The sequence below is a fragment of the Cyclopterus lumpus genome, chromosome 10, assembly GCF_009769545.1.
Source record: "Cyclopterus lumpus isolate fCycLum1 chromosome 10, fCycLum1.pri, whole genome shotgun sequence".
Taxonomy (NCBI): Eukaryota; Metazoa; Chordata; class Actinopteri; order Perciformes; family Cyclopteridae; genus Cyclopterus; species Cyclopterus lumpus.
The window spans coordinates 8,532,062-8,558,034 of record NC_046975.1 but is presented as its reverse complement, the minus strand read 5'-3'; the positions used below and the strand labels follow the sequence as shown (position 1 = coordinate 8,558,034).

Genomic DNA, 25,973 nt, shown 5'->3' with positions numbered 1-25,973 from the left:
GAGAAGAGGAAGGGGGGGGGGGGGAGAGAGCAGGAGGCAAGGAGACAACGTAGAGACAGTGAGTTCATGTTTGTGTACATGTTTATTTATCACTCTATCCACGGTGCGTACAGTAAAATCACGTTCAAGAACTCCTAAGTGGACCGTTTTGTTCTGCTTATGCATGCGCCACATACCGATGTATACGCATTGTTGTGGTGGAGGGCGACTGTGTTAGAGTTATTTTCACTGACTGTCAAATGTCGAGGGGAAGAGGAGAAGGTATTAATCATTTACAGATGTGAAGTATATCTTTTACTTCTCATTGATGCTCACTTTCTCTCTGACTGAGGAGGATATGTGCCCCCCCTCCCCCCTTCATCCCACACACTTCCAACCCAAAACTAACATACAGCCTGGAAGTGGGCTGAGGGGTCTATGTATGTGTGTGTGTGCGTGTGTGTGTGTTGGTAAGAGGGAGAAATTCATATGGTTGCAGAGCATCTCTTTTTTTCTTTTTCTTCCCCCCTCACTGCTCTCTGCTCCTCTCTCTGTCTCTCTCTATTTTTTTTCTCTCTCTCTCTCTCTGTCTCCCCTTCCCTCCCCACATATCTGTTTCTCCGAAGAATAACATACAAAACCTCTGTGAAAGGATTCATGGTTTATTAAACCAGAGGTCTTTTTCCTGTTTCAACACTAAGAAGAACAAATAAATACCCCAGTTTGTTTTCTCTCCCTCTCGCTTGGTCCTCTATCTCTCTCTCTATCTATTTTCATATGTCTTTCTTCTCAGATCGTCGTAGTCGTGTCCGTCAATCTTCTGACTTTGTTTTAAATATATTTTTCCCCCTGAACTTTCCATACTCTAACGCTGTGTCTACTTCCAGTCTTTCTTCTTTCTTTTTTTTCATCGCTTGGACACCAATCAGCCATACAGCCCATTAAAGCAGAGTGTGTGACCGCTGAATGGGTCCCACTACTTTGTGAGTGTGTGTGTGTGTGTGTTTGGAGGAGGGCAGACTCGGATAACTCAGGGTAATGTATTGTCCTGGGCGTGCACCCTGACAGTTCCTCCTGCCGGTGCCTGGTCATTCATTACTGCTAATTTGACATGTTTACGGACCCCCCTCCTAACATTACATACTTAAGGCAATCGACTGACCTTAAATGGAAACACCTACAGCCGCGCGGCATGTCAATACCAGATGAGGATGTTTGTGTTCTGTGTTCTGTGTGTATGTGTGTGTGTGCGTGCGTGCTGCGCTCATGTGCGAACGTACCTGCGAAGCAGTGCATCAATACTGAGTTAGCGGTTAATCTGGAGGAGCAGGTGAGTTATGCCTGCAGAGACGGTTTCCAGCATTATCCGAGTAAGTGTGTGTAATGTGGCCAAGAGGTGAACAATTCAGAATAATGCAGCAAGTGTGTGTTTGTAAATGGGAGGGGAGCCAGGTGGCGTGTAAGGCCAAGAGAGATTAGACCTTTAAGAGCCAATCTCTGTTTGGATTTCAATCACGGCTCGGCCCCCCCTCGGTTTGTGTTTTTACATATTCAGCACTTAAATACAGTGTTGTGCCATTAAACGGCCAATCTTGCATTGTCTCTCACTGATACACAACATTAATCGCCAATTAGCTTGTCCTGCAACTGGCCACCTCGCTCATTAGAATATGATCGAATATAACGGTACTTAATGATGCTTAGGAAACATAATTAAATGACTGAGCTGTAGAACATGTGGAGGAACCGCGGTGCATCAATCAAAGACGACCCTGTCAATCCAGCGCTCGTCAAGAGCGCGCCGAGAGTAAAGGCAGAGGGGGAGTGTGTGTGCAGAAAACCACTGGCCTCTATCATGACCTCATTAGGGAGAAATGAAGGGTGGACGTGTCCCCATCACAAGATACCATTGGTGCTTCAAAGTGTGAATGACATTAATATGGGTCTGTCTCTGCCTCTGTCTGAATGTCAGTCGGTCTATCTGGTTGCACTGGAACAGAAGAGTGGGGGGGGGGGGGAGGGAAAAAAAGGCCATTTCTCTGAGGTATCTGCTTCTAGCTCTAATTAGCATGTGAATAAATGGAATGAATAATCTATATTATTTATGAATTTGCTTTTATCATTAATCAACATAACAAAAAGCTTTTCTAATGTGCTCGTTGCAGTCGCCACTGTACTGTCAGCTGAGGGGAGGGAGGAAAGGTAGGAAGAGAGAGAGCGAGAGGGGGGGGGCAAATAGCTTATCTTTTGTGTTGTTTTTTTTTTCATTTCAGTAGAACAATAAAGATAAGTGTTCTACATGCTTGCTTAACACACGCAGCTCGCTGGCTTCCTCCCCTTCTCCCTTCTCTCTCTGCCGGCAGTGGTGAAATCCATCTCAGTATCGCTATCTCTCTAACATCCATTACATACCCCAGCCCCTCACCTCCCTACTCATTAGGCCAACGCACAGTAAATTAGCAGCAGCAATTACAGGGAATATAAAGCACGGGCTCTGCTGTGCTCCCTCTGACAGGTACCGCACAGATCATAGACAGACACCCACAGTCGTCGGGATAATTACTGTGGGAAACGACCACACACCCTTGTGAGCGAGAGCGCAAACCTGAATGTGAGTGCACACTCGTTCTAGGGTACGCGTGCACTCACATATGCTTTGTCTTGCTGGCATACACGGATGCAGAAAGTGTGCACCTGCAGACACACACAGACACACACGCGCACACAATATTAAGCAAGGCCTGGAATGGAACTTCCCATCGCCTCTCTTCATCTCTCTATGATGTCCATTGTGACTATTTTCCAACGTAGAATATTATTAATATTCATCTCTCTGCTTGTCTTTTGCTCACTGTCTAGGTCTGCCTCCATATTGAACCTCCCCCCCCCCCCCCCCCCCCCCCCCCCCCCCCCCCTACCCCCACACACTCACTTCCTCTCTCCTCTCCGTTTCTTTCCTTTCCTTTCTTTATGCGGGATCCCCATGGGGACTCCTGTTTTTTTTTTTTCAAACACGCCTCTCCGCTATTCCTCCCTTCATGTGTCCATGCAGGGAAGAGAATGAGAAATGGAAGGAAGAGGAGGAGGAGGAGGAGGAGAGCGAGATGGTGAGGAATCTGTGCATTAATATAATTCATTAGGATACTAGTAGCACAGAAGCACCTGATGTGTGTTGGCTACGTCTTCTGTATCCAGAGGTAGGCCCGTAGGAATAGTGTCTAATGTTATGTCTCCAGAGGTCTGCTGGCTCCACGCTGCCTTCGGCCTCCCACTCCTATTGTCCTCCTCCCACACTGACCAGTCTATCTGGCCCCGAAAAGCTGCTGGAAATAAAGAGCAAAATGAGTTCACCTTTTGTCTGCGTGCACTTATGATTTATGAGTGTGTTTGAATGTGTGTGTGTGTGTGTGTGTGTGTGTGTGTGTGTGTGTGTGTGTGTGTGTGCTGCACTGCTATGGGGAAAGCGGAATCCCTAGAGCGGTGCAGTAACATGGCTGCGGTGCTCGACTCGCTAATCAAAAACATTAGGCTCCAGGACTCATTTTCTCCAGCACTGAGTGTGTAACCTCCATAATTCAATATCCCACCTCTTACTGCTAAACCGTGCACACTACAACCCACTTTACTGTTTGTCAGCAAACTATCAACTCAGTTATTAGATATGTGGGAGAAAAAGCCCTGTGCAGTTACAAACCTTTGGGCAATTAAGGAGGCAAACACAAACAAGCACACAGTGTTTACGAGTTCTTATTTCATCAGTACTTCCAGGTTGTGTCGCTCACCCCCCCTCCCCTCTCCCCTTTCCCCATCGGCATTGCGGAAGCCTCCAGTTACCGTGGAGACCCTGGAACACTTTGAGGTCAGCAGAATCCTGGGCTCCGCTGTTTTCTCAAGCTAATCCAATCGCAGCCCCCTAAATTAGATATGCAAAAAATAAAAAATAAATTAATTTTCTGCTGATGACCGGGTATGCAAATGATGACTCAATTATAGTGGGCTGGTGCGTTCGCAATTAATAACCTCGGAATCATCATTAACTAATATGTTTAGGAGGAAACTTGTCAGGCTAACCATGTTCACCATGCCATCGGTAATGCATTAATGAATTAGATTAATTAGAGAAAGGAGAGGAGTTGGAGGGGAATACAGGCCTGTTTCTGACCTATTAGTGTTGGCCAGGTCTTCTCTAGTATTAGTCATCCGCCTGAAAACTATTTGAAGATGACATTTTCAATCCAAAAAGATCAGAAAGTCTCAATAAAAATCTCACTGAATTGAGTGAACCAAAGTTCATGTTTGATGATCGTGTCACAGGAATCCAAAAACGTGGCATATTTCTAAATAACAAAATGACAACTGACAAAGTCACAGACAAGAGGTAACTTTAATTCAACATTGTGAGAGTCCAAAAGTTATCTTACAGCTCAATTTTCATCAAAAACAATAACAATCTATACAGTAGACTTTTTTTCTTCTTCCCTTATATCATAGAGCTGTTCAGTGTATTTGCAGTCAGAGACAAAACAGAGGGAAAAATAGACACCAGCTATTTGGTTTGCAATTTTTTGTGTTGTTTGTTACCTAAATACAAAACGTTGTCACCCATTACCAATATTCATAATCAGGATGGAACTTTGCTTACAAAGAAGCCATTGTATGACAACAGACCTCTGTAGTTCATTTGAAACAGATACGGTACGGCCCCTCCCGCCCCGGCCCCGACCAGCACAGGCACACAAGTGCCTGAAAAACACTCGTCTGTCAGCAGGCGCCTCTGTTAAAATGGTCCTTTCTACCCACTTAACAAAACCAGGCTCTAGAAAAGAAAAGCAGAGAGAAAAGCCCTATTCTCTGTCCAGCAACAGCTTGAAGACACACGGCAGACACAAAGAAAAGACTACAGAAATGGCTGAGAGGCCAAGGAGCTCCCTTTCATGCTTCCTCACTTGTTCTTGTTGTGTTTAGCTTGTAATGAAGCTGTAATGTCCAAAGACTACTACATGGAGAGAAGGACCGGGGGATCGACTGTCAGATGCTGGAGTCAGACCTATGGCTCCATGTGTGAGATTGAAATTGTGCTGTGACAGTGTTCGTCTTCACTGTGCGCCCCCCTTTGTACTACAATGAAAACAGCTCTGTGGTGTCACACTGTTGTGATCCTGTGGCCGATGAGAAATATTACCAACATGCAGTTAAAAATGATTTCATTAATCGGAATAAAGGGCTACATAATCGCTACCAAAAAAAGAAAGACAAAGTGTTTCTGTGAACACTAAAGTGCAACGAGCACGGCTACGACAGGCCTCTCAGCGTCGACTGTCCTTCAAAGCGTGCCATTGCTGTAGTATTATAGTACATCGGGGTGTGTGTGATTGTTGAATTATGGCTCTTTGTATTCTTGTCTGGCTTCACCACCAAACACAGCGGGTTTGTGCTTTGTCCCCAAGTTCCCATGAATTCCTCTGTGGCAATAGACAATTGTGGTGAGGGTAGAAAACTGTACATGTGATTGAATGAAGAATGGGTTTGCATTGTTAAGGCATCTAGACTGCTGGTAAAGATTACAGTGACAGAAAAAAAGAAAGAGTATATAGATACAGTATGTAAGCAGGCATAAATAACGTAGGAAAAGCAAGAACAGAGGGGGGAAAAAGAGGAACTCAAAGAAAGAAAAACACAGAGCAATTTCTTAGTTCTCTTGTTTTCCACACACAAAAAAAGAAAGTGTCACTCAAGAGAAGAACCCATGCATATTATCAGTTCAAGAACAGTATCAATCTGAAAGCCTCAGAGCTCAAACAAAAAGATATAGATTTACAGTATATATTAATGTGTGTATATATTCTTAAAAAATCTACTTCAACCAAATACTCTGAATAAGATGCTACTTTTTTTGCCATACAATAAACATTTTCATAAGGAAAAAAAAAACAGTTTTTTATTAACTTACAAATAATACAAAAATAGACAATGGCATGTTTTTGAATCAAGAAATTAAAGCATGGTATACCAATGCAAAACAACCTACATACAAAACAAACAAAAACAGATTTAAAAAAGTCACATTTAAATAGTGGGACACAACAGTAAATAATAAAGCAAAACACTGTGAAATATGTTCACTTACTGTATTAAACTTACACAACACAACTAAACGAGGGTGAGAGGAAATAAGTGGGATAAATACATTATTTATAGGATATTTTACAGAATCCCCTTTTTGTATCCAAATCCATGTTTGTCATGTTTAGCAGATGAGATATTGACAACACACAGTAAATCTATCTTCTGTACTGAGAAGCTGCCTTAAGACATTTAATGTTTACATTTCAAACTATAGCTATTTGCGAAAAGAAAAGAAACATCAAATGAAAAATGCAACTTTTTTTTTTTTTTATGTACAAAAATATATCACGTATTTATTCTAATTTGATATTTGCTAGACTCCTTCAGTACAGTGCTGGCTGGACGCACACATCCTCTGGCTTTTCAAGTCTCCGCTAAAATCTAAGACAAAAAGTCAATTTTGGCTAAATCATCACTTTTTCTTCACATGACAAGCAGAAAAGCATATTGCAAACAGCTCAATCCTCACAGTTTTATTAAAATTCAAATAAACAAACCAAACAGGGGGAACAAAGAAAGGGCATGGTTTTTAAAAGTTATTTCTTTGTATTTTTGTGTGTTGTTGACCGTAGTGCCATTAGGCCAGTGTGTTGTTCTGTGGTTTTAGTGAGCAGGCTGAGCTAAGGAAAGCATCCTCTATTGTGACAGAGGTTACGTAAACTTCATGGCCAAACCAACACTTCACTGCTGTTTGTGCGAGTTATGGATTGCAAGACGACGTGTGGCCTCCAGTAATCAAACCCAAACCTTACAGGCATAAACATAAAGATAAATAAATGCTCTTTTTCATGAGGTCAGTGTCACACTGTGGGTAAACTATCAGTCTTTATACACTCCATCCAACGCGGTGTCAGAGAAGCTACACTAATTCAACCAAGAGGGAAACAACATCACAAAGGTTCTTATTGTTCCTTTTCTTCCTTGTCTCCTATCCCTTCAGATGAAATCCAAATGGAAAGGCCTGAGTTTAACAGAGTCCTGCTTCTTATCTTGACTTCCTTCAGTTCAGCTCCGGAGCACAACAGAGACTCGCCAGACTCTGCTACTGTGTCTTTTCCTCTCAACATTCCCAAATCGCCAGCTCTTCCAGATTCTCTACATGGGTGGAACGATCATCCCGGGAATCGCTGCTTTGTGGGAAAAAGAGAGTGGGAGGAAGACCGGGGGATAAGGAGGGGGGGGGTAAAGAAAGAAAGAAAGAAAGAAAGAGAGGGAGAGAGAGAGAGAGAGAGGTCAGTCATGTGATTGCTGGGTTTCATCTGTCATCACAACAGTCACATAACAGAAATGTGCTCCAGCATCTGGCGAACAAAGACGACTCCCTCATTATCTCTTCATTCCGAGGCCCCCAAAATCAAAACATTTTTCTCCCCTGCGCCGCTAACTTGGCGCGCACCGACGGCATCATTCAACTTTTCACAGGCTTTTCTGAATAGCTTCATGCAAGAGCTGCCACTGTTAATTGTTAGCAGTTGCATTGTGTAAGCCCATTGTGCTTCAAACACTGCGACAGAGAGACGCAGTGACGTGGGATGACAGAGGTGATGAAATCACGCTCGGCACGTGGACATTGAAATCCAAGCCATGAGCTTTATCCACATATTTACCTTCTTCTAGGCTCTCCCTTTAACTCGCTCCGACATCTTCACCACCTTGCTCCCACCTCCCCCTCACCCCTCACCCCCACTCATTTTTACACAGAAGCCATCACAGGGAGGAATTTTTCATCTAGCACATTGGCTCCCTATTGATTCCCCTCTCTCTTCAATCCACTAATTCCCTGGTTATTTCCTAAGTGTCTCCTGCTCGTTGGGATTAACAGAATGGTGAGTGTGTGTGTGCCAGCGTGTGTGTGTCAGTGTGATCAGTGCACAGTGGCCAATGGCCCTTTGGGTCACCGTGGTCAGCGCTCATCAACGCCGACAGAGGAAGTGAGGAAGTGCTTAGCTTGGGGCTCTGATAAAGATTCCCATCCATCATTTCTCTTTCTCAGGATCTCAACACCATACAACATCCTGCCTAGACGAACAGGCCCTGCGCTGCGTTCAATGGAAATGGGAGAACAGAGTGACCCGTGGTGGCATAACAACCCCCCACCCCTCCCTACGCCCCCTACAGAGACACCCACCGGAGCAGAGGCAGGAAGCAGGAAGTGAAAACAGGAAATGGAACACATGTGGCGCGGCGTGCTGTCTCTCTGACGAGCCAAGAGTGCGAAATAAAACAGAAAAGAGGAGTAACGGTAGGGCGGGATGAGCTGGTGGTGCAAACGAGCGGTGTGGGACAGTGTTGCGTGGAAAGAAGCCGAGAAGGAGACAATTAACGTACTTCAGGAGAAGGCCAGGCCCTGCAGAGAGTTGTTTGATGAGTACTTGCTAGAATCCACAAAAGACTGATCTACAGTGAGGAAGGAGAGTGGAGGGGTCAAGGAGGGTAGGGAAAGGAAAAACAGGGAGTGAGGAGGAGGAAGAAAAGGAAAATCGGAGAAAGAAGTGGGAGTACAAGTGAAAAATTGTTATCATAAGGAGGTGTAGAAGAGCAGGACTAAAGCTTGATGCAGAGGTATCAACATAAAAACAGTAGCTCTGAATTAATTATGCGGTTCACCAGCTTACCTTGGAGGTTGTTCCCATTACCGCTGGTGCACGTGGGGGGAGGGGAGTTCTGGGGTCGCACGACGGGGGCAAAGGCGCTCTTCTGCTTGACGGCGGCGGACACCATGTTGGCTGGGGAGAAGGAGAAGATGCCGGAGGAGCTGCTGCAGTTGGAGGGCAGGCTGGTCGACGAGGCCATGGTGGGGCTTGAGGGGACGACTGAGAGAAGAGAGACGGGTAGGAAAGGAGGGGTTAAGGGGGTCATAGGGAGCACGTCAGGGAAGAGGGACAGGGAGGAAAGATGATGATGGAGAGGGGCGAGACGAGGTTAGAGAGAGGGCCGAGGGCAAAGGACAGGCAGACGGGACGAACAGAAAGGGACTGGTCAATGGATGATGGCAGAGGGGATGATATTTTGGACTCAGATCAACTGGCTTAGATACTTTTTGTTGTTAAGCAACCACCTGGCAGAGAGATATTTCATAGCTAAGACAAAAATGTGTTTCGTTGGAAACTTGCACCAAAAGCACCCCGAAGCACTTTCCCCCTCTGATCAGTCTGTTTTGATGACTCATCGTGTTGCTCAAGGGATGCAACGGCTTGATAAGCATCTCCTCGCTAACTCGGGGTGCTGTTCACGTAATATGTTTTCGGGGCAAACAAGACTCTCCCAGACCACCTTCATCACAGATAATCATGCAAGAGATTTTACTAAAGACCCAGAGCAAAATCCAACACATGAGCTGATAACATCTGCTTGACAATAATCACTGCTTCTTTGTGTTTCCAGTGCAATCTTAGTCATCGCATCGGCGCCTTTGCAACATATTTATTCGTAGAAGTTTGGTGACATAGTCACAGGGCGAGATAATGTAGCTGGCTAGTTCATTAAAAAAAATAGATCGTTTTGGGGGGAAAAGAGCCATACAAGATACTAGCTTGCCAACTGTACGTTCTGCTCAGTTACACGTTTATTTTTGTTGATATGTAACATACAGACTATTGACTGTAAACCATATCTTTTTTGTGGAGAAGTTGACACTCTGGCAGAAAGGTTGAATCAAATGTAATGAATAAGTAATAAATAATAACTTCTTCCATTTTGGATTGTCAATCTAACCCTCAATGTTCAGCAATGTCAAGTCGGCGTGCAATTTTCCAGGCAAATTCAACGGTCAAAGTTCACAAAAGTTGAAGTCCACTGATTCATTTCTCAATTAAATGTTGCTGTTTTAAATTGTGGTGTGACCAGGCCTTAAGGCTTTACATTTGTTAAGGTCACATCATCACCAGAGCTCTGGATTACATTTTGAGAAGATTTACCACATCAGCTTCAAGCTGAAATTGCATGAATTTGTTCGATATTTAGGCTTTTTACAAGATGGCTGTTTTTGGCGGGAGGATCATCCACAGGCAAAAATGACCAGAAGATTATCTTCACAACCCAAATCCAGTCTCGGATCATCCCATCCATCCTCCTGGGTTTGTCTTTTGTCTGCTAATACACTAAGAGCATTTTCCCCCTCAGTGATTTTACAATCAACCGAGTCGTATTTCACCTGCCCTCTGATATCTGCTTCTGCCTTTATTGTTGTTATTATCCAACACTTAGCTTTTATAGCTCTTCCTGACAAATCCTCGCAATAAAGTCATAATCCATTTATGAAGGGGCCTAACTAATCAATTAATGAAAATTGGACCTACAAAGGCAGGCCGAGGGACCATTGATTGAAAGTGTCTGTGTGGGGCCGATGAGCCTGTTAAAATACTTGTTAACACCCAGGAATCAAAGAGCTGAAATGGAATTGCTTCTCTAGCAATTAGTTTATTGATTTAATCAAGGGTCTTTAATGTAGAGGGTGAATGTGTGTGCTTGTGTGTGTGTGTGTGTGTGTGTGTGCGTGAGAGCAGTGGTGGTGGTGGTGGGGGGTATCGGGGTGGTGCTAGGTGATCTAATCCCCTGGCCAATAAAGTGAGGATTTGCGTTTGACTCTGTTCTTAAAGAAACAGATGAGCCAGCTGAACTGAACGGCTTTCCCCCTTGTGTGTCACACCTCCCTCTCTCAGTTCCTGTCAAATGCGTATTCTTTGTATGTTCAAAAGGCTCAGACTCAATCTTTTCGCTTTCCACCCCCTTGATATTGTCATTCCCTCTTTGTTTCAGGTCCAGGATGTGGTGTATTTACTCACTGGCATAGGGCGAGTTGCCGGCAGATCCATTGAGGAAGTTGGGCGAGGTGCCCAAGTTTGCCATGCCGGAGTTAGCGTAGCCGTTCATGCTATTGGAGACAGAGTTGTAGCCACTCTGCTGGGGAGTTGAGCTGGGGACATAGCCATGAGGGGATACACTGCTTGTATTCCTATTGAAACCTAGGGACAGCGAGAGAAAAGAAGGCGGAGGGAGAATAGGTGTTAGGGGTATAGCAGATGGCAGACAAAACAAAACGAGAACAAGCAGCGCTGCCAAATACTCACTTCCCCACAGGTCTAATGGAGATAGCAATACAAGCCAAAAGGAAATTCTCGAAAAACTCTTAAGACAGCATATGGCCGAGCGAGAAAGCAATGAACAGAGCGGAGGAAGAGCGATACAGGAGGGAACTCGCTGCAATCCAACTACTAAAACAAGAGGCCTTTAACCTTACTGGCTCCTCTTCAAATTAGATCAATTGATAAGGCAATTAACACTAAAAGGCCTCTGCAGCTCTCCTGTAATTTATAAAGAATGAAGCCAGTATTCCTGACAGGACCTTTCTCTCCTTTATGCTTCACAGGGGCAGCGAACGGAAAGGGCGACAAGATGGAAAGGAGACTATAAATATCCACCTCAGTCCCAATGCGCTGACACGAGAGAAAAAAGAAGAAAAAAAACAGCTGGAATGGAACATCAGGAATTTCTGCTCTCTAGTGCTACAAGGGCTGCACTTCTGTACCGTAGAAGCCTCCTTCTTCATAATTAGGTACCACCAATTCCCATTCCTCATCTGTTATGAGTTGGAAACTGCAGGCCAGAAGTCTCACAGCTGATATCTGTTGTTTTCTTCCCATCTGAGCATATTACCAGATGAAGATGAAGGACAGAGGAAGCTCATTGGAAGTATTGAGACATATCCAGAGGCTAGTCCATCCGCTCTACCCTCCTTCCCCTGATACATGTGATGAATCACCACTGACTGCGCCCACATCTCTCTCTGTCAGACAGGGGCCGACCCCAGTCTAATATACACACCCCTAGGACCCACTCATATTTCTCCATCGTACTCTATCCATGGCTCTCTTTTTCTCCATTCTTCACTCTCTCGCCCTCGTTCTTTCCGCGCCTCCTCCTCTTCCTTCTCCTCCTCTTTCTGTCCTCCTCTTTTCGGAATCTTCCTTGTTTGTTCCACAATCTTAAATCATCTCTGAATTTCCCAGATGAAAAAAAACCAAAACTCTGTATCACACTACTTCTTTATTAACCATGCCTCCTTCAACAAAAAATAACTATTCAATAAATAAACCGCCACCACACCATGATAACAGACTTTAATTGTTTCCTGTTGACTTTGCTCACCCTGATTGGCCGTTTGTGCCACCTCTGACCCACTGAAGGAGTTTACGGACATCATGCCAGCATGGACGGAGCCGCTGCCAAGGCCGGATAGCTGGTTGTGCCCTCGTGGCACTGTTGTGTAGAGGGCCTCCGCGATATCCGCTGCTCGTTTCAGAATCATCTCCTAACAATGAGGGAGGAAAAAAGAGAAAATAAACTGTGGTCAGCAACAGAGAAGAGAAGAGAAGAAAAGCCTTGATGCAGGCTTTATGGTCTCACAAGATATTGTGCATGTAAACCTAGAAGGCTAAGTGTTTTTTATCAGTGGTCACTGGGAGTGGTGGGATTGGTTCCAGTAAATGGATGAAATGCCTCATTAACAGACTCATCAAATCTTCCTACCAGTCCTAATCCCACATCTCATTCTCCTCCTCCTCCTCATCTGCTGTCTGCCCTCTCTCTATTCTCCTCTCCTCCCTCTACATTGCAGTTATCATTGTACATCTCGTCCTTTCCTCCTCAACATGTGAGCTGACAGAAAGCCCTAACCTATAGAGTGTGTGTGTGTGTGTGTGTGTTTGTGGGTCCCAGATCGTGCATGAACACAGCACGGGGCTGCGGCGACACCGCCTTTGATGCTGCGAGTGGTCTGAACCACAAACATAATTTGAGGCCAAGATATTGATGTTTGTGTTTGGTGCTGGTGTGAGTATTTACCTGGTTATTGTGAGGCATCCCGTACAAGGCCTCCACCAGGTCTGCTGCTCTCTTTAAGATCACCTCCTACAATAAAGCGCAGAAAGAGGAAGAGGATTGATCACGAGTGCGACGGCTCAAAGAGTTCAGTCACTTTTATTACATTTCACGTCTTAGGTTATGCTGTGAATGCAGAACAGAGTGTGCAAGAGGGGAAGGAGGCAGACAGAGGAAGAGAAATGGGCCTGTCCTGGCACTTTGTTACGAGCCGGACAGTTTGGGAGAGCAGAGGTAAGATACTGTTATCTGTGAATAAAACATGAGCCTGTATCTCTCTATCAGTCAGCTGTCTTCTACGTCTTCTCCACCCTACTGTCACCGCCGGATCATGAATCTACAACACATGATCACACATCATTCTCATTTAACACAACATATCATCAGGTCGACGGCTACACAAGTCCCTTCGTCAGCGGGGATGCGCCCGTCTCCTGCCCTGAATTAACCCTGGTAATGATCCAAGTGAATAGCCCCACACCCACTTTGTGTGATAAATGTCGAACATCATTGCTCAGGTGAAAATCGCCGAGTGGTATTTCACACATCAAACATTTATCCTTCCGTAGCGTTTGCTGGTTCTCCGCGCTCATTTTCTACCACTTACCCTCCTTTCTCTGCTCACCCGCTATTCTTTTCCCTCCCTGAGTGTATGAGTGTCTGACTCCAGGCAGTCGTTATATGTGTGTGATGTAGACACCTACAGCCCTACGAAACCCTTTTTAAAAGTTAATGTGCCGGGGCCAAGATATATGCTGGAGGCGCGACAACCAGAAAATTGCAGCCCCCTCCCCTTCAACCTTCCCCTCATTTCTTTCTCTCCCTCCCTCACCTCCACTCGCACACACACACACGCTGTGCGCTATACCCTCCTGAGTGTATCCCTCGCTGTGAACAAGCCCCGGAGCATGTGTGCTCTCTGTTCCGTGACACACCGCCTTTCAATCAGACCTCATATCACACACACACACGGGCGTAACCGCACACTCAGCCACGCACATGTGGAGGCTGTCGAGCACGCCCAGGACATGACGAGAGGGTCAGCAAAGCAATAAAGATTGTAGAGCGCTGTCCGAGGTGCTAAATTCACTCAATAATGGGAGCGCTGCCTCTGTGTTAACCTCCCATTACTAGCACTATCTGGGGGAGGCAGAGAGGGAGGCAGGGGGAGGGGGGGGGGGAGAGACGCAAAGAGGGGAGACCGGAGAGGAGGCCTGCTCTGTTTGATTGAGAGATGTAGAGGCCCTAGGAAGGTAAGTGGTTCTTTAGTATGTATGCGCCGCTCCTCGCTTGCTTCTCTCTGCTTTTCCTCGACGCCCCATGCCTCCCAGGGATTGCCAGATAGGTAGATGGATGGATGAAGGGAGGAAGGGAGAGGGAGGAGGAGGAAGAGGAAGAGAGGAAGGAGGAGTGGGAAATGAGGGAAGTGTGGTGCATTAGGACACAAACAGATCCACAGCTGGAGTGTAACCAGGTTTAGGGAGAACACGTGAAACCTCAGTCACTCCAATTCTTTTTTTGTTTCTCTCGTTCAGACCTTCTGTCTGTCTGTGCATCACTGTCTCTAATCTCCTCCTGCACACTCTCTTCACCTGCGTCTCCCAACTACTTTTCTCTTTTCGTCTCACTCCCATTCTCTCTATTAATCACTCTCTCATGGTCCTGTGCCCTGTCTGTACCTATCAGTCTCTCGTTAGCAAAGGGATCTGTCCAGTAGCTAAACGCGATTAGGCAGCGCTCCAGAGTCGTTCTGATAAACAGATAAATGTGGTTAGCGCCGCGCTGCCTCCTTAGCTCTGCTGCTGTAAGGGGAGACCATTTCCTGGGCGCAGGGTCTCTTCCCGTAAAGTCAGGCCCACAGAGACGTCAACAGGAAGGGGAACCTGATCCAGAGCAGAGCCTGGCCTCGTCTGGCAGGAGCGGTCACTCATTAGCCGGCCCCAGACCCCCAGCTCCACCACAGCCTTAGCTAAACACCCTGCAGTCTGGCTGTGCCTAGGCTGCCGACTCACTCTGACTGCCGGACTATTAGCTACAGCACAGTATGGGGGCTGTGTTCAGCTGGACACTGGATCATTACCACAACATACAGAGATAGAACAGGCATTGGCAGATATCCCGCTTCTTCTCTGGTCAATGTGTGTTTGGGCTCATTAAGAGCCCCCTCGAAAAAAGGTGCCCCTAGAACAGAATACATTATATTCCCAATCAATTTCATCTCGATGAAAAGTTGACTGAAGAACAGCCACAAAGAGGCAATTGCCAAGGTGACCATGAATGGACATTTGTAGCACAAGAAGTTGCCAGTGGATGCCCCCTCTCCTGCCTCCCCTCCCTCTCTGATGATTAAGGCCAACAGTTGAGAGAAGTGCGATCAACAAACTGTTATTGCCTCAATAAAGGCACCAATCAATAGAACTGAAATGAACAACCGGGCTTGCCAGCTACTGCTGTTCATTTAGAAGAGACGGAGACACCATGGAGCGATGGAGGAAGAGGAGGAGAGGAGAAAAGATGGATGGATACAAAGATATTTAGAAGGATACAGGGGGTTGATAGGCTAAAGACTAGAACTCACTAGGACGAGTCTTGTATCTACCAGACATGACACACAGCGAGGACAAGTGATTTCTCTATCTTCCTTCTGCATCTACCTGAGCCCTCCATCTCTGCCTCATGGTGACTTCCCTCCACTGAGTGTGTGTGTGTGTGTGTGTGTGTGTGTGTGTGTGTGTGTGTGTGTGTGCGCGCGCATGCACAGCCACAAAGAAGTGTGTGTGTGTGCATTTCTAAGCGTGTGTGTATGCCGGTTTGTGTATGTGCGCGCTGGAAGTAATAAAGTCCACCCGGGGTTGACTTCGATCCACTGACCCAGCAGGAGGTAAGACTGGACAGCTATGATGGATCACCTAACCTGCTTCTGGCTCTCTCTTCCTCTCTCTCCCCTCAACCTCCTTTCCTCGCTCTCTCCCTCTTTTCCTCCCTCCATCCATCCCTTTCCTCTCCCACTTTGCCAGTCTAAATGACCTTATACTCAGTGGAAGGATGAATAGAGTTGCTTGTGCGTTTCGCTGCGCAAATAAAGTGTTTGTTTGAGCAGAAAATGACCATGAACGTATGATAAAATGTTAATGTGCGTACTGCGTCAGACATGTATGGCTGACTGTCTATAAAGCACACAGTCATTCCTCTGTATGTGAGGTCATGCTACCCTTGTGCCATGTATTTCCATACATGCTATGAAACTCTAGTAGTTGTCAATACGTATTTGAGTTACCAAGACAAATTCCTCGAAAATAATTGCATGTGGCAACCAGCATGAGCACAGACACATGAGAGGAGAGGAGGCGCTGTACCTTGGGTAATCTCTCTTGGTCTCCGGGGTGTCTGGGGATGACCTTCTGTAACCTCTGGAAGCCGTAGTCTATGGTTGGCTCGTTCAGCGCTAAGCACAAAAAGAAAGAGAAAAATAACTTTTAATGCTTGATCCTTAATGATGAAAACACCTACTGTTCAACGGCAACTGAGAGATACAGCGGGAGGAACGAGTCTACGGTGGAAACGACTGAATTAAGCACGGTTTTACACAAGTATTTCAACATTAAACTAAACACGCTGGAAATGTGGGTGTTCTCTATTAAGTCTGGTGTGTGTCTTTGTTTGCCTGTGATGTAATGAATCTCTCTTTGTCGCCTGCTTTGGTGGTTAATAAAAAGACTGTCAGGAATCAGGCAGAGTGTGTGCGTGTGTGTGTGTGTGTGTGTCCTGTGGTCTTGCGTTGATCAGCGACTAATATAAGCAATTACAGAAACTGGTTCCAATATAACAAAGGCTTGATCGCTCCGGGGAACAAGCTAAACACACACACACACATACATACACACACACACACACACACACACACACACACACACACACAAACTGACAGTTGCAAACACTCACATGCACACGCACACCCGCGCAACCCACGCACGCACGCATGCACGCATGCACGCGCACACACACACACACACACACACATACAGAGTCAGATGATCCAGGCAGCAGGGAGAAAGCACTCTCTCGGCATGCTGTGGTCGTGCTACGGTAATTGAATATGAGAAGATTTACCATGAATATTTAAACATTAGAATAAATACAATGAAGATCTGAGGCTTATAGTACAAACACTTCAGAGGAGGATTGTTGGATAAGTGCTCTCTCCACATAATTCATTCCTAATGTACTCTCTCTCTCTCTCTACTGTCTTTCCCCCCTCTGTGTCTCTTTGTTAGTTGCCTAGGGAGTCAATGCACATACATGGATAACAGTCTTGCCTACTTTTTTTGGCTACAACCTATAAGAAGCTGCTTCTGCACAGAGTTTTTGGCTTCAACATGTGTGTTCGTACTTCCATGTGTATAAAAACTGAAAGGAATGAAGCCATTGTGCGTGTAGATTGCCTGTATGTCTCTGTGCCGTCCGTCTGTTTCCCCTGTGGGTCACAGCTTGGACGTTTCCTGAGGGTTGATGCCCTGCTCGCCTCACATCTGAGCAGCCAGGCTGACTAGGCGGCCCCCAGAAAAAGGCCCCTAGAGGCTATGAGTACAAGCTGTCCTGCTGGACCTCTAGTGACTTCACCACGGCTCCTCTTGAGCCGCTCGCTCGAAACACACAGACCGAAAGAGAGCAAAGGAGAGAGGATCGGTGTTGCTCTGTTTTGGCAACACAGACACATTTGGACAGCTCTCCCAGTGGACCGTTCCAGTAATCCATAAGAGTGAGAGAAAGGAAAGGTGAATAGCTCGAAGCAAAGACAAAACAGAGGGGGAAAGTAGACACGCCAGAGGCAGGCTCAACTTCTGAGGAATGGCACGCATTACAGGACAGCTGGTCCGCTGATAAAATAAGCCAAGACAATGAGACGATCACATGCAACAAATAAACTATGAATTATTTCTGAGGACAAATATTTGACATTACTTCCCTATTCTCTGATCTCGCTAAAGCCTTAAGGAGGATTTGCCCTGGATTAAGCCCGCAGTCTGAGGAGGGGATTGTTCCACACAACATCCTCTCTTTCGTCTCAAAGGCTTTTGTTTTTATGATGAATTTTTTATCAGTTCTCCACAATGTGCCAAATGAGCCACGAGTGAACAATAGCATAAAAACCCTAAGACATACACAGATACGCCCTATTACAAATAAAGAGACAATTTTGGTAATTGACAGTGGAAGTGATATTGTTTCTGCTCATTTTCAAGGACCATAAACCAGAGGAGGAGTTTGTGGGGGACAATGCGCACCACTAACTACCTGGCTGTGTCTCTTTGGGGATTAACTTGACATTTTATGCGCCTATATCTCTGCTCAATATCTCACATTTCCTAACAGGAATTAGCACTGGAAGAAAAACAACCTCTCCTGCCTCGAAAGAAAAGTGTCATGCACGGTACACTCCAGGATTCAAAGCACACTTTCCTATACAGGTATATTTATAATCCTTAGCTGTCGCTCTGCAGAAGAGCAAATCAAAGCCAGTAAAACACAACTGCCATAAATAAATGAATAGATGAGCAACAGCCCTGGACTGAAGGGATTCACCTAGCAATCACCCACATCAGATCAGATCAATGCTCATGGAAATTTCATGAAGCCTAGAATCCACACCGCTTCATATTTCACTATAATAACCCACAGAGCCGGAGGGGGAGTGTGTATGAAGGGGTGAGGGGGTGAGAGGAGGAGGAGGAGGAGGAGGAGGGGAGGCGAGGGTGGAGGGGTGTTGGACGTATGAGCTTTGGGGGAGGAATAAGAGGGGGGGACAAAGAGTAAGAGGTGGTTGGTGGTGGTGGTGGGGGGGATTGAGAGGTCAGCACGGTGGAGTCGTCCTGGAAACACAAGGGAGGAGGAGGGGAAACTACAGTAAGTGTCCAGTCGCCCTGTCTCCTTCTCCTCCTGAGTCACAACACTGTGTGTGAGTGGGGATGGTACTTGCAGGGTTAGGTAATTGGCTCTGAGGCTTGATGTTAACACCTTAACAGGCCCTCAGACAGTGGGTAAGGAGCTGATCATATCACAACCCTCTATTTCTCTCTCTCTCCCTCTCACTATCCGCTCCTTCGTCTCCCCTCGCACCACCCCCCCCACCCCCCTTTCCCTCCCCTCTGCAGTCTCTAGTGCTCAGGTGTGATCTCATAAGCGCTGCCTTGCGATCGATGCCGCCAGTGGCAGGGGGTTCAATAGCCCTGAATTACGGCTTCATTTCTCCCCCCCGCCACCCCACCCCACCCCACCCCTCACACAGATGAGAGCTCCCTCCCCCCCCTTCACCACCACACACACACACACGCACACCTATATATACACACAACACCCCCACCGACTACTCACAATCCAGATCAATACCTTACAATCTAATTTTTATCCATTTTTCCATAAACCACGAGATTGCGTTTATTTGCAGAATCCGACAAGCTAAATAAAGCATCGCTTGAACATGTCAGGGAGACTAATGCATGGCTGAAAATTCATACACAGAAAACAGATGAGTAGAGCTTTTTGCTCCTAAAGGAAGGGAGAGGTTGAGGCTGTGGAAGAAGGAAAGGGAGGAGAGGACGGAGGGAAGGAGGAGGAGGGGGGACGCTAAGAGATTCTACAAATCAATGGAGGTGTGGATGCTACTACAACCTAAGCTCTAATTATTTGTTTCAAAAAGTGCACGTCGACAGTTAACAATACCTGACAGTACGGCTTCTCACTGGGAGAATGCAGATTCTGGGAATCTGGAGGAAAACATGTGTGCTTGAATTAAGATATAGGAAAACATAAGAAATCATTCCCCCGGCGAACGCCGCTCATTTCAGCGGGGCGTAAAATAATCTTCGTTTGAAATTCATTTACATCATCATCATGGACCAGATGCTCCTATAATAAGAACGGAGCGCGCTAAAGAGGGAAGACAAGCCACATGGTGCAGAAAATTAATCTCAATCTCAAATAGAGGTGTGAATTTCCTCACTGTTAAGACTGTGTGCAGTAAACGTGAATGCGTGCAGCTATCTCAGCTGGCCCTGTCTCCAGCTGGAGACCAGCCGTTTTAATCAACAGCAGGCCTCCACCCAAGCTCAATAAAAGACAGCATTCACAAACGGGAGCAAGACAAGTAATTGACCAGCTCGTGGCTGCACCCCACTTTTATTGCCAGATGACTACATGCTGCATTTGTGTGTGTAATGTCTGAACGAGCGTAGGCATATGGACATGTGCATATGAACGTAGAATATATCTGGAAAAGTATATGTTACCGACAGATTTTGACATTGATTCTGCAAATTGCACCAACATCATGACATCCACACAATCAGCATCAGATATTTTACTTATTTGTAAATATTCAGCTAAGTAATCTTTTTCCATCGTGTGCGACAAGCAGATTTCATCAGGTGGAACAGCTTAATTTGAGCAAAAATAAATCTTAACTTTATAGAGGATGTTCATGATTACAACCCTTACTCTGTGTTTCACTCCAGTGTCTAGTGAAAAGGATGACAGACAACTGACAGTCCTTCCACCACTCCTAAAACTAATTTGGAGCACAGAGGCAGGGGGAGAGAGACAGAGAGAGATTTCAGCAGCATCCCGGCGGGTTTAAATTCTGCTCTTGACTTTTGTCTTTTACCTCACTTTTCCTGCTCCTCCTCACGGCACCTGAGTGATGTTTCCTACACACCTAATCTGCACTCAGTGCTGAAACCCCCCCCCCCCTAATGTTTGTGCGTGCGTGTGTGCAGATGCGTGTCGGTGCACACGGTGTCGGCCCTAATGTGAGCCGGCAGAGCCTTTTAATATCAGCAGAAGCTGTAGAGGAAGCACTAAGCAGACAAGGCTGCATACTGAGGAGGGAGGGATTGCCTTTTGAACGACAAGGGTGATTCATCAACTCCCCCAATCTATGGCCAGTATCCCTGTGTCACACACACACACACACACACACACACACTTACACACAAGCGCACACACGCACATCGGTGGCAGAGAGTATTATCACTCTATATTGCATGGAGAAAAGAAAAGGGAGAGCATCTCTGATGAATGTTACAAAGACAGCAATCCAGTAAAAGGTGATACACAACCAAACATGGAGACGCATTTGTACAGGGGAGACGCGGGCGAGGGGGGTGGGCAATGACCTGATAATGAGAGAAAGAGAGGGAGGGAGGGAGGGAGAGAGAGAGAGAGAAAGAAGGAGAGAGGGAGATTAGGGAGAGCTCTCAGCCCCAGAGGTGGGTAAGGCAGGGTAAGGCAGAGGGCAGAGAGAGGAACAGAAGGGGGATAAGGGGATAAAAAGACAGAGGAAGAGCAGAGAAGAAAAAAAGAAAAAAACATTCTTTTATTCTTATCAGTGGAGAGCTTAATTGCCTTTGATGAGTCTAATTGGAGCTTTCTGAAGTCTAATGGCAGAGGAGTCCTCAGAGACGGCAGAGGACACATTACTGTAATAGCTTCTCTCCGAATCTCCTATGCACCAAAAGTCCGCTGTTTGTCTCCTTCGTCCTGAACTATGGCGGAAATTTTTCCATTCAGCGCCGGCTGGTTGTGGAGTATCAATGATCAGGGAGAGGAGGATGGAGGAGGGTAAACCTATAGATGGGTTGTGTGTGTGTGTGTGTGTGTGTGTGTGTATAAAGTAGCAGTAGCAGCAGTATTGGGTATGTGTTGACTTAATTAGGTCTGTGAGCTGCTCGCTTTCCTCTCCTCAGCTGAAGTTGATTAGCAATGCCAGCTGTCCCCAATGTAATTCAGTGTGTGCATGTGTGTGTGTGTGATCGTGCGTGCACATGTAATATATGAGTATATGCATGTCTGTGAGTGTGTGTGTGTGTGTGTGTGCACGTTAGCTGCCAGCTGCCATGCAGTGCTGCCAATCCTCCATGATTAGTACCCACTGGCAACTGGGCTCAAACTGGTGCCAAACAGACCCAGGAGGGCAACATGGCCCATGGTAATCCTCCATCCCTCTCTCCCATCCTTGTCCTCTCTTTCCTTTATCATCCACCTCTCTCCACTCTCATCAATTGCTTTTTTTAATGCTCCAAATTCTCTGCTCATCCCCTTCTTTTGTTCTCTGCCTGTCTTTCAAGATCCCAAACATGAGCAGGTTCCTTCTCGCTCGGAGAACGTGAAACGCCAAAAAGGGCAAATAGAGGAGCTGAGGGAGAGGTACAAATACCCACTGAGGGTGCAGAGCAGTGGCTGAAGTGAAGTGTGTGAGGAGTGGAACTGGGATCTGTGCCTCGACACGGTTGACTGTGTCACTGTGAAGGTGCCAGTGCTTGGCAAGCAGCAGCACAGTGTGTGTGTTCAACTCCCACTGGATGACCTCTTGCTACCCCTCACCTGTTGAGATTTGTATACGTGCCTCCATGGAAGCCAAGAGGCAAAGAGAGCGAGGAGAGAGAGGGGATGAATTCATCCAGAGAAGCAAGTTTTGAATAAGTGAATGCGACAAGGGGAAAGAGTGGAGGGCTGGGAAGAGATAGGGTGTTTATGCATACGGTTCCCACATGTCTGGCACATTAAAAGGCTGCACACACACACACACACACACACACACACACACACACCTAAAGACACTTATATACACACACAGCTCTATGAGTTTGGCAGAGTGCGGGCTGTTGGACAGCTCTGGCATGGCAAAGGCTGCCCACCCATCTGCCCTCTGTCTTAGTAATGCAGTTACTTGTCAATATGCGTGTGTGTGTGTGTGTGTGGGTGTGTGTATGTCTGTGTGTGCGCTTGGACTATACGTTCACACACACACACACGTACAAACAAACACAGAAGGCCTATGGCAGCCTTTCCCTTAAGTATACAAACACGATCATAATTATGACGCATGGACATGGGTTCTGTCCAGTAATTAGGACACGCTCAAGATACAGAAAATGCACGGCGGCGATGTGACGCACACGCTCTCTTTCAATTGTGATTTTGTCAAATGTAGGCAATTCACAGCCGGGGCTTACGGCCTAAGTCTATCAGTGGTTGAGATTACAGACAGATTTAGGTGATTCTCAACCTCCCCGGGGACCTGTGGCCTCGCATTGGTTAATCACCGCTTCACATTCACTCTCTCTGCCGCTCTTTTCACTGCACGGCTATAACTCTGCACCGATTCGCTCCGATGTAACACTCAAGCTATTCATGCCCCTGCACTCACCGTCAAAAAAACCCACATTCTCCTCATAGACCTCTTCCTTTGTGAATCATGCCTTCGACAGGGTTAAATCTCAATAATCCCACTAATCAAAAGGTTAAACCTCCTCACGACCTTCACCTGCTTCATAAAAGAGGATAAACACTTTTCCTCGCCTGAACAGAAGGCTTTTGCGCTGAATTATTGAGTCGTGTTACTCAATTTTAAATAGTTTAGTTCGCATATTTTTCTCCAGAAACGGTGTAGAGAAAATGATGAATGTGTATAGACTGCAGCACATTACTTTTCGCAGATATTGCAAATAAACAGTCCAAATACAGTGTGTGTGACATTTATTTTATGTGATTATAGTTTTTATTTACATTATTTTAAAGGCAAGTTGTTTTTGCATGAGAAAAGCCAGTAGATAGGTAGATTGGGGCTGCATTAGCGCTGTTTATTAGTGTCATTAGTAAGTGTTAGTGCAAAGTACCTGTGTAGATGAAGCGTCCAGGTGTACCTTTGCAGAACTGTTTGGATTTGTAGGACAGCGTGACCTCCACCACCCCGGGGATGTGTCTGGGTGGAGTTTGCACACGAATGGCGTGGGGGGTGATCAGCTGCGGGGTGCAGAAAGGGCATGAAGATTAATGCAGTGAAACTTCATATCTAAACATGTGCTCAGGGGACTATTCTCGGCTCGCCTCAGACCTCTCCTTTTACAGCTTTTGACTTTCTTTCTCTGTATAATCAGCCTGAAAATGATGTGTTAGCGCGAAAGCCCTCAGGTGGCCTCGTAGCCCGAGGCAATGTCACTGTGAGGCTTAGGATGGTTATCAGTGCTGACATGGACTCTGTAAGAGGGGTTCAAAAGCAGTTATCTGTTTATGAATAAAACACACCTTCCTCTGCATACATCTATTACGCAGTATAAGCAAACGTATAATATGTTCGTCTCTGCTGCCCCGGTCTCCGTGTCTGTCAGCCGCGGCTGTCTCGCTGCCGTTAGCCACATTAAAGCAACACTGTGTCTTAAACAGGCTCACTTAGTCTGGTTGATGAGCCTGCTCGCAACGTATGTCTGTGTGTGTATGTTGAAGGGTCTTTGAAGGGAAACGGTAACAAGACAAAACACAGATGAGACCTCACTGAGTTCTCGTTTTCAGCACGCTACAGTCAACTAGCACTCAAAGCTAGCGGCGCTCAAAAGCTATCAATGCCTCTGCCAGCAGCTATTGTGTGTGTGCATGTGTGAGCGTGTGTGTTGTTCTAACTGTCCCTTTCATTGCTCACTTAGCTACGCTTTCATTCCACCATTGTCTGGCCCCACTCACCTCTTTGCTAGATAATATAGGAGCTTTTTATAGAATTATTCCTTTACTAAAGACAAAGCTGTTTAGCTGCGCCGCTCACTGACCTTCAATTTCACACATACACTACATTTACATTTTAGTCATGTGGCAGACGCTCCTTACAAAGAGATTCATATTGTACGGTGTGCACATATTCCAAGACGGCAGATACTAACATAATTGAAGACAGAAAGTGGAGCTGAAAAGAGATGTGACAAAAATAAAATTGGCGACAGAGAGAAATGGGAAAGCAAGCTGATATACTTTTGATATGGGTTTGCAGCAGGGCTGCAATTAATGATAATTAATGTCATTATTAATTATCTATTTAGTATTTTTTTAAGTAACGTGAACTGAAATGGACTGCGAAACACAGAAAAGCGGAAAATCTTCAGATTTCTGAAGCGCAAACCAACAATGTTATCTAAATGGCATTTTACTTGAAATTACTTGAAATATTCTGAAGATCAACCATTAATTAAAGAATCGATTTAGCACTAATTTACAGCAGACCAATCCACCTAGGGATCCCAAGACACTGTATATTTCATGGAGTGACAAGACGATCAAAGCAAAGTAAGGAAAACATAATTCTGTGACAAAATGATGGGTCTTTTGTGATATTGCATAGTTTCACCTCTAGACCTTGAGAAAGCCTCCTAATGAAACTATCTGTGGAGCAAAACATTTATAAACTCCTAACAACTCCTGCGACAAGGGGTCCAAACGGACATTTGTTTAAAATGGGACTCGAGACGAAAATATCGTGAATTATTGGTTTATAGTAGAAAGGCCCACTGATGATGAGTTGTCAGGATGCACTCATATGCACATGCACACACACACACACCCACACACACCGATGACCAGGTGGTGACACTTACCTCACTCCAGACCAGCATGGTTCCAAAGATGACCTGCAGGCCGTCAAAGAAGTTGTCCCCGATGATGATGACCGTAGCGCCCCCTGTGGTCCAGCCTTCACTGGGGCTGATGGCTTTAATGCTGGGGGTTGCTGCAAGAGTCACAGACAGAATATATTAGATGTTAACCGACATAATGACAGCCCATAAAGGTCTTTGCTATTGGCATAATGTATAGTGCCCTCTTCTTCTTCCGATCTTCTTCTCTTACACACACACACACACACACACACGCACGCATCACCTCTCTCCTCTCTCCCAGGGGTCGGGGGCAAGCGAGGAATACTAATCAGAGTGATTATACGCACCCCGTTATTAAACATCACCCCTGCCCTGTGTGTGAGGGCAGCGGCGGTGCGCTTGTTTTATGACACGTGGCAAAGCGTGCAGGCGTGTAAATGTCAGGTGTGCTGAGTGTCTGATCAAAGGCCATGCGACCGGGGAGCAGAGCAGAGCCAACAGTAGCTCTGTCCTCTGAATACACCGCCTTCATTAACCAAACCCTTAGCTCCTGCTCAGCTGTCTGTTTCGTAC

At 46.0% G+C, this 25,973-nt stretch overlaps 1 protein-coding gene across 6 annotated transcripts in view; it reads right to left on the bottom strand.

Annotated features, from left to right (window-relative positions):
- Nucleotides 1–4,347: 4,347 nt before the first annotated feature.
- Nucleotides 4,348–25,973, bottom strand: part of ebf1a (EBF transcription factor 1a) — a 54,433-nt gene continuing 32,807 nt past the window's right edge. Inside the window, exons 9-17 of one of the 6 annotated variants that reach the window (XM_034543243.1) lie at nt 25,401–25,531; nt 23,658–23,784; nt 16,341–16,429; nt 12,949–13,014; nt 12,253–12,415; nt 10,890–11,069; nt 8,721–8,918; nt 8,434–8,502; nt 4,348–7,232 (exon numbers count right to left, since the gene is read on the bottom strand). In XM_034543243.1, coding sequence (XP_034399134.1) covers nt 8,435–8,502; nt 8,721–8,918; nt 10,890–11,069; nt 12,253–12,415; nt 12,949–13,014; nt 16,341–16,429; nt 23,658–23,784; nt 25,401–25,531 — 1,022 coding nt within the window. In that variant the 3' untranslated portion in view covers nt 4,348–7,232; nt 8,434. Of the gene's footprint in view, nt 7,236–8,433; nt 8,503–8,720; nt 8,919–10,889; nt 11,070–12,252; nt 12,416–12,948; nt 13,015–16,340; nt 16,430–23,657; nt 23,785–25,400; nt 25,532–25,973 lie in introns of all 6 variants that reach the window. The other 5 variants (XM_034543239.1, XM_034543240.1, XM_034543242.1 and 2 more) reach the window with 5 other exon arrangements.